Consider the following 8,862-nt stretch of genomic DNA (forward strand, 5'->3'; position numbering starts at 1 on the left):
ACACACACACACACACAAGGCAACTATAGAAGGTGATGAATATGTTCATTAGATTGACTAAGGAGATTTCATAATTTATATGTATATCAAACCATCACAATAAACTTATTAAATATATACAATTTATTTGTCAAGTATACCTCAATAAAGATAGGGAGAAAAAATAGTTTGTACTAAAGATAATAGTTCATAACTTATCCGAGAAAGAGGCTACCAAGTGGGAGAGGAACTACAGTTTTCTTATTTCTTAAATGTCAAAAGCATACATGGTACAGTGCAGATTACAATAAGTTGGAAACCTGCCCATCAGCTTAACTACAAAACACAAAGAACCAGAGGCAAAACAGAACAACAGAGGTAGATAAATAGATCAATTTAAGTTATCGTACTTCTCAGATTTGTTTTGCTACCATTGTGATTGTTCCCCTAAATCAAACTGTCATCTCTTCTTGGTAATCCTAAAAATACATCCTACTCCTAACCTATTCCTAAGAACAGACAGAATTTAATGCAGTGGGAAAGGAGGAATTTGAAGGACATGCAATTTTCACACTGTCCAAGGACTGGAAAACTTCCAGTTTTGAATGTCAATTTGTCTTAAAGGAAATCAATAAAAGACCTAAACAGATCACTCAACAAAATGCTGAGTAACAAGGTAAATCATTTTAAGTATTAATTAGATTACGTTAAAAATGGCATTTTAAGTGCCCCTTTGAACTGATCAGTCGACACTCAGGAATTTGTCAGGGGTCCTTTTTAGAGATTCTAACAAAAGCAAAAGGTAACCTAAGTAAAACTTTCAAAAGCAATTTTCTTTAGTTGCTTAAACTTTATCTGACTGTGACAACGAAAAGGAGAAGGATATTACCTGAGCCAAGATTAATGGTAAATTTAGCTAAGGTATTTAAATTTGTACAAAGAAGGAAAAACACAAGCAATTGTCAGGGATCATTATACCTAACTAAAAGATTATTGAGGATTAGAAAGTATAATTAAATACTGTTATTTTTGTAACAAATGCTAAATTTGTCAGTATGTTTCTTTAAAACTTGACGTTAAGGGCAGATAAGTATTGTTTGTAAAGGGCCAGAAAGTATTTTAGGCTTTGCAAACCAAGAGGCAAGACCGAGAATATTATACAGACTCTTCTATACCAAAAGAGAAAACAAATTTGCACTAATTTTTATTATTGACATTCAAAATATAATAACAATTGTGTACAATTTTCTGGTAACACAAGTCTATTATTAAGAATGGAATTATTTGGGGGTGGAGGGAAACATTTCATATAATTGGGTGTTTAAACTTAATGTTCTCTATCATCAAATCAATGGTAAATGTTCATCTGTAAAACCATTCTCAGTTCCTGGGCCTCACAAACCGGTCTGGCTGGCCATATTTACTTTGTCATGCCTTGATCTAAGTACTAGTGTTACTTGAGTAACAAATTAAAAACACTAACCCCAAACCTCTTAATTTCCAAGAGTCGGCTTCTAAGCAACTGCAAGTCATATGAATATTAAAATCTTTAAACTTCTTATCATAAAGTGCTTATATTGTTTAACAATCTACAAAGCAACTTATACTCAATGCAGAAAAGGACTTTAATCCTCTTAAAAATCTTGGAATCTAAGAATCCAAGTTGCACAGGAGTAAAAACAATAAATAAAACTGTATTTTTATCAAAAACAAGGGAAATAAAATAAATAGGATTAAATATAAAGTGACAAAAACGAGATTTGGAGTTTTCTATCAACCAGGGGAGGGGGTGCTAATCCACTACAATTTAATGAAAATGTATCGTGAACACTTTTGGCAATATTAATTTAAAGTTAATGTTTAGTTTTTTAATTTACTCTGAATATTATTCTGAATAATGTCCTCATCCAATTCTAACCATTAAACTACATAACTTCACACTGACAAATGCCTTTGTAAAAGTTCAGAATACTCACTATTTTTTCAAGTTAGCTCTATTCAATTAATATCTCAGCCTCACCAACAAGAGCCTTAGATTAGAAACACATTATCTTTGAGGTAGAAAAATGTGCCTGACTCCTACAATTGCCAAATTAAAGGAAATATTTATTCATTGCTGCTAATAACATATGAAGATAGCCCTAGATGGTGTGCTCAGTGGTTAGAGCGTGGGCCCTGGTCTTGAGTTCAATCCCAGCCCCAGTTGGGATGCATGTGGGAGGCAATCAATAGATGTATCTCTCTCTCTCTCTCCCTCTCTCTCTAAAAATCAATGGAAAAAATATCCTCAGGTGAGGATTAATAAAATATATTTATATATGCACATACATATATATATTAAACCTTAGTATTGAGTGAGACATTAAATATTTTCCTATGAATGATAAAATTAACAACCTCAGTTTTCATTTTATTACAGAAAATTTAAAAACCAACTAAACAAGATATATGAACCTAATGGGGGTGGGAGGAAGATATATTGCCAAATATAAGCATTAAATTAAAAACACCTTTTTTACATCTTTGTCAGGTGAGTCCAATGTGCTTTACAACAATAGTAATTTTTAGTATAACATTTCTGGAATTATCATAAAGACCCACTGATTGTTACATTTAAAAAGCTTGGAGTTTTGATCTTAGCACTTTAAGCTATATTACAATAGAACTATTGGCAAAGCTCCTTGGGCCTAGTAATTTGACACAAAAACAAATGTTCTTAACATTTTTTAAAAGATGAGGAATAAGTTAAGAGGCGTGAGCAACTTATAGTATGAAAGTAAATGTTGGCAAGAAATTTTCATTGCTCCTTTACTTTAAATAACCCTCAGCATATTTTAAACTAAACTACTATCTGGTAAAGGGTGGAGAGTAGGCTAAAGCAAGCATGTGTGTTTTGGGAAAGCTCCCTAGGTTTTTCTCATAATAAACTCCAGGCTCAATTCAGAACCAATTTTCTACATATTTAACAGCCAAATTAAAAAAAGAAAATTAATTCTATTCCCACAATTTATGTCAGTGTTGGTTACAAAATTCCTAATCAGTTCTACTTTTCATTTCCTATAGTTCCAAAGGAGATGCAATTTGGATATGCAGCATTTTTTTAAAAATCACATTAAAGTTGGAAGTCATACAATTTGAGAATTAAACATCACCTTAGAAATCATCAAGTCTGAATCTTTTGGTTCTTCAAGTAAAAAATTTGAGACTGAAAAATATGCTTAGGGTCACTAACAGAGGTGGAACTTCAACTCTAATGCCTTGACTTTTAACTTCAGTATCCTTTTAACTAAACCAAGCTGGAGTAGACTCTTCAAGCCACTTGAATCAGTAGTATATACAGAAGAATTATTTAAGAAATTTCCATGTCACCAACTACTTAGTGTAAAGGTGAAGAGCCTTATTTCATTTCAAAACCCAAAAGTTTTAAAGAAAGTAAATATTTATTTTTTTTTAAATATATTTGTATTGATTTCTTACAGAGAGGAAGGGAGAGGGATAGAGAGTTAGAAACACCGATCAGCTGCCTCCTGCACACTTCCTACTGGGGATGTACCCCACTCCCTATTGGGTATGTGCCCGCAACCAAGGTACATGCCCTTGACGGAATTGAACCTGGGACCCTTGAGTCCCCAGGCCGATGCTCTATCCATTGAGCCAAACTAGTTAGGGCTAAATACTTATTTTCATAGTATAATATATACTAACAAAGGTGAGTTTTGATAATAAATACCGATCACATAAAATTGCAAATTATTGCTACTTTCATTATTATTATCTTAAGAAGTTTAAATAAGATGATAAAACATCTAATGTTAAATTATTTTCTTCTTACCTCCTAACACTGCAGTAAGAATCCTAATGTAGTGCAGAAGCTTAAGGTTGGATGGAAATAAAGACATCTGGGTTTGGGTTTCTGCCTCAATTTTACAATATTCTTCTAGCTTACCACCAAATGTCAACCTGTCTGGCTCCATTTATCAACTGATTAAGAATCATAATAATAGTAGCTATTTATTATACAAACTTAATAAATACCAAGGGTCTTATCTACACTGACTCTAATTCTCATATTTTTAAAAGATAGGCATTATTTATGTATTTTACAGATAAGGAAACTTGAAGCTTAGAGAGATGAACTTTTCCAAGAAACTGAGCTAGTTAGTGACTAAGATGGAATTTAAACCCAGCTCTGCCTGACCCCAGCCCAGACAGAGCCCACGGTCCTTGCAATACATCACTTTACTCGTATGTCTGATCCTAGTGTAGCTGGGAGAACAAGAGGTACTACATTTGAAGGACTATTCGGGAGATAGAAATGATAAAACACATAAAAATGCATACTGGAAAAACAGATTGTGACTCTCTAGTTACTAAACTGAATTTTTAGTAAAATATTTAAAAACGATGCTATAGATACTATTCTCATTACTGTTATTAACCTAGAAGTGTACAATTAAACACTGTACAATTGAAAATACATATCAATTTTGCTTTCAGAGATAAGGTAAATTAAATTGGAAAACAGGTATTTTTATGCCTATTCCTGTAGTTGAAATAAAATGACTCTGAAAGCCCCATTAAATCGCATGCATAAAATAGAGGGGAAGGAGATGATATAACCTGATAGAACGAAGAAATCCAGATTAGTTGGTGCCAGGTACTGCCCCTTCAAACGGATAAAAATACCCTCAGATATTCAAGGAAAACGACGAGCAGGTGTTTAACACCGGACACCTATACGACGTATTACATTCTACTGTCACCCTGTCTTCACTGCAGATGGACGCACAGCCTATGATGGCTGCTTTGGCGATTCAAGATGCTTCCCCAAGTTTCTCTATCATGTCTTAGAGCAGTAAAATACTCAGCGGTCAGTGTACCACTTATTCTGTGATCATTCACTCTCTCTTTTTTTTTAAGTTTAAAATCTAGGAAGAACAAAAACTAGGGCGGATGTAGGGCATGATTATTAATACACACAGCCTAAAAGCACAACCGGAACTGAAGTTTCAGGTTACCTTTTACCTGTATCGTGCCCTACGACTAAAAGCATCAATTTGCTCAAAATAAAAGGTCCTGTGCACACGTCGGTCATCGGTCCTAATTGTGACCTGGCAACACACGACAACTTCTTTAGATAAAAACAAAACAAAACACCAAGACCTCATGCCTGACTCCGGTCCTCTGCCCAACAATGGCCAAGGTGATCATCTCTGACAGTTCCCACGCAGGGAATGACATTCTGGCTACGTCAGTTCTCCCGGAGTCATGTCTGGATATAACTTTTTCTTTCACATTTTTATCTGTCCACCAAGCAATACCTTTCTTTTTCAAAGGAATTGCTGTTGAAAATGATCCATTGACAGCCAGAAACAATTCTAATGTATCATTAAACATGGTGTTGGCAATAGCTCCACAAGGAGCAATTGGTTTGTCTTCATTTCTTCGGTAAGGCTCACATTCCTTACTGAGATTAAGTAAAGCAGTAGGATCTCCATTTAGTTGACTATCATCGCACGGAAGGGGTGTTCTTCCTCGGCCCCACCCTCTGCACTAAAGGCTCACTCCGTCCCTAATGGTGTGAATCGCAAGAGGAAGCGCGGACGAAAGTGCGAATTCGGAAAGCCGCGGAGAGAGAGACCAGAACCCGAGGGAGAGGAGAGGGCAGGTGCGGATGGTGGTTTTGATAGAAATTAGACAGTCCATAATACATAAACACATTGCCCTCAAATGACTGTTCCAGTGTGAAGTTAATTGTACAAATACAAGGTGTCACATTCCGAGACAAACATTTATTGCAGGGATTGGAAGTGTCTATCCCGGTATAATCAATCTCGATCTCGAGGATGTTCTTGAAAGTGACGAAGATGCCGATGCCAGTGGGGATGAAGATGAGGCCGATGATGAAGAAGGTAGGGAGCACCGTGCCAGCCGTAAGGATGGGCTGCCAAGCCGGCAGGCGATGCTGTTTGAAGGCCGTGTTATCCGGCCTCCGGTTCTTGGCGGCGCCCCCGGGAGCGATCGGAGGCCCGCCGTCCACCTCATCCTTCGAGTTATAGCTCATCGCCATGGACCCCCCGGGCGCGGCTCCGCCAGGCGCTGGTGTTCCGCCCAGGGGATCGGCCTGCTGACCCTGGCAGTGGACGCGCAGGCGCCGCTGCGACCTCCTGTGTAAAAGCGGAAGAGGCGGGACACCCTTTCGCAGACGGCCATTGGCCGGAAGCTGGTGTTCGCCGGGGACTCCAGACGGCGGGGGAGAGGGGAAGGAGGGAGAGGACTGAGGGACGAGGGGAGGGGAAAGGGGAGGAGGGTAGAAAGGGGCGGGAGAGGGCGGAGGCACCGTGCTCATCTGCCCTGTGACGGTAAAGTGAGAGTTCCAAAGCTCCCCCCGCCCCCGAGCGGGAATTACCACAGCGCATGCGCAGGCCTGGTGGGGCGCCGAGGCCGGGGCGCGCGGCCATTGACGCGTCTTCGCTCCCTCGCTGAGTGTTCTGTTCGCACCCACCTGCCGGCGCCTCTGGTTGTCTTGGCGACGGCCTTGTAGATCGCAGATTGGCTCCGCTCGGCGCGGACCACGGTGGACAGTCCCGGGGCTGCTGACAAATGCTTTCGTGCTGGACACCTTTTATTTCTCTCCAAGCCCTCTCTGAAGGCAGTCGGAGCATTTAAAAGGAGACCACACGATTGGAGGATTTGTTTATGTTTATATAGAAAACCTCGAGTTTCTCTAATGAAAATAAATCTCCATTCGAAATGCAAATAAAAACTTTAAGTGAGACGCTTGCTGGTTGACCCTTTTGTCCTAAAGTGACGTGATTAACCCTATTATTTTGCCTCTACTTGAGCTATGATCACTTTTTTTTTCCTATTAATGGTCTTGCTATTTTTCACTATCTTCTCTGTGTCCGCGTTTCTCTTTTGCTCGGATTTAAGAAGTCTTTTATCATAAGCTGTAGCTCTTTATTTTACACGTGATGCCAACAAATTATCGCATTACTACAAAATGAGATGTTAGGTAGACAGGTCAAAACTGCCAAGTATTTATTTAAAGGGAGAAATATTCATGGTGTATAACGTGACTAAATCTTGACACCAAGGTAATATAGTATAAAGCCTAACTGGAAAGTAAATAATGGTAACCTCCATTGACTGGATGGAGGATTTTTTTTCTCTGCTTCTTTGTACTTTTTCTGTATTTTCCAAATGTCTGCAATAACCATAAATTTGTAAAATCCTTTTAAAAATTATATACAATCCACATTACATTGGCATCTTTGAAATCCAGACCAGAGAGTAAGCCACATCATCTGAACACAAATACCCAGAGTTTATTTACAGCTTTGTCTACAGTCATATTTTTGGAAGATAATTCAAGAAAAGGGAAGTGGAAGGAGTGCTTGGGCTTATAATTTACAATTAAATGTTTTTTCAAAATGACTACAAGTCTCAGGATGTGAGCCAATCAAATATTTATATGGAAGATAACTTACCTGGTTTTGCTCTTATATAATATCTATTATTTCTCAAATTCTTAGCACTGGTACCAGGTAGGAGGACTATACATTTTGTTTTGATCTATGTTTTGATCTATTTGAGCCATATACGTTTTTTAAACCAGGAATCAACAAATGAATAATCATTTAAACAACATAAATGTTATCTAAATGTCATCATCACACACACACACACACACACACACACACACACACATCACTCCTAGAAACCACAGGCTCAAATGGAAAATATTCATTTATCACAGTTAATGGAGAAGCCACGGGCTCCTTATATTTTGCTAAATTCTGTTGGTTACTAAATATTGGTCATAATACATAAGCGTAAAGCATAAGGCAATTTTTTTCCTCCCCATTTCTGCCTATATCATCACACCCACTAAATGTGATAGTTCCTTATGTGATTTGCAAAATACAGTCAATATTTTGCCTTCAGTTTTTGTTTGTTTTAGTGATCTGAGTGATCACGGTGTATATATCTGCTTCCTTTTTCTTTAGTTTGCCCATAGAAAAGATTCTTTAACTCCTTGTCTCTTTTTTATTAGAAATTCCATTTTGACTAAAACATAGACTTTTTGAGCTGAAAGCTTTCTTCGATTCTTATCTAAAACTTACATTTCAAATGAGAGCCAAATGGATGAAATAAATGACTTTTCAAGATCTCCTGATGACATCCTTCTGGTTCCTTTCCCTCTACTGTACCTGCCATGACATCATGCTGCTTTACCCAGGATGCTTTACTGCCACATTAGCTCAAGAGACTCAGAATTTCTTGGATTATACAGTGTTTTATGATAGTCCTTATCAGTTTTGTTCAGCATTTCTGGGGCAACAAAAGGGAATGGTTGTTCTCACAATGGATTAACAGTATATACATTTTCCAACTGTGGTTGCTAGGAGTGATTGTGTGTGTGTGTGTGTGTGTGTGTGTATGACATTTAGATAACATTTATGTTGTTTAAATGATTATTCATTTGTTGATTCCTGGTTTTAAAAAAATTTATGTGGCTCAATGATATTGATAATGCTGACTACCAGGCCAACATAGTAAGTATGCAATGAATGCTTGAACCCAAATATGTAAGTAAATCCAAAATAATAGAGCAGATACAAGCCCATGATCTGAAGAGGTGTATGTAAATAGTTTTTGGAGGGGAAGTTTTAGAATACATTTTATTTTTTAATAAAATTGCTGTGTTCCAGACAGTAAACTAGTGTGGGGAGCCAATATAGGGTTAAGCCTCGGACTGACCTGTTAGCAAAATCACAAACAAGTCTTCTTCCGAGTCTTAAACAACCCAATCCGAGAGGTGGCCACTGATTTACACGCACTGTCATTTAAAAAATAAAAATGGGGGAATTTGCCGGAAGC

General features: G+C 37.7%; 1 protein-coding gene across 3 annotated transcripts in view; it reads right to left on the bottom strand.

Annotated features, from left to right (window-relative positions):
• The window catches only part of TMEM30A (transmembrane protein 30A), a 37,120-nt gene extending 30,938 nt beyond the window's left edge, over window positions 1-6,182 (bottom strand). The window contains exon 1 of one of the 3 annotated variants that reach the window (XM_014535780.1): window positions 5,813-6,182. In XM_014535780.1, coding sequence (XP_014391266.1) covers window positions 5,813-6,049 — 237 coding nt within the window. In that variant the 5' untranslated portion in view covers window positions 6,050-6,182. Of the gene's footprint in view, window positions 1-5,366; window positions 5,485-5,698 lie in introns of those variants that run through there. The other 2 variants (XM_005861441.2, XM_014535781.1) reach the window with 2 other exon arrangements.
• Window positions 6,183-8,862: the final 2,680 nt, after the last annotated feature.

Source organism: Myotis brandtii, unplaced genomic scaffold, assembly GCF_000412655.1.
Source record: "Myotis brandtii unplaced genomic scaffold, ASM41265v1 scaffold151, whole genome shotgun sequence".
Classification (NCBI taxonomy): domain Eukaryota; kingdom Metazoa; phylum Chordata; class Mammalia; order Chiroptera; family Vespertilionidae; genus Myotis; species Myotis brandtii.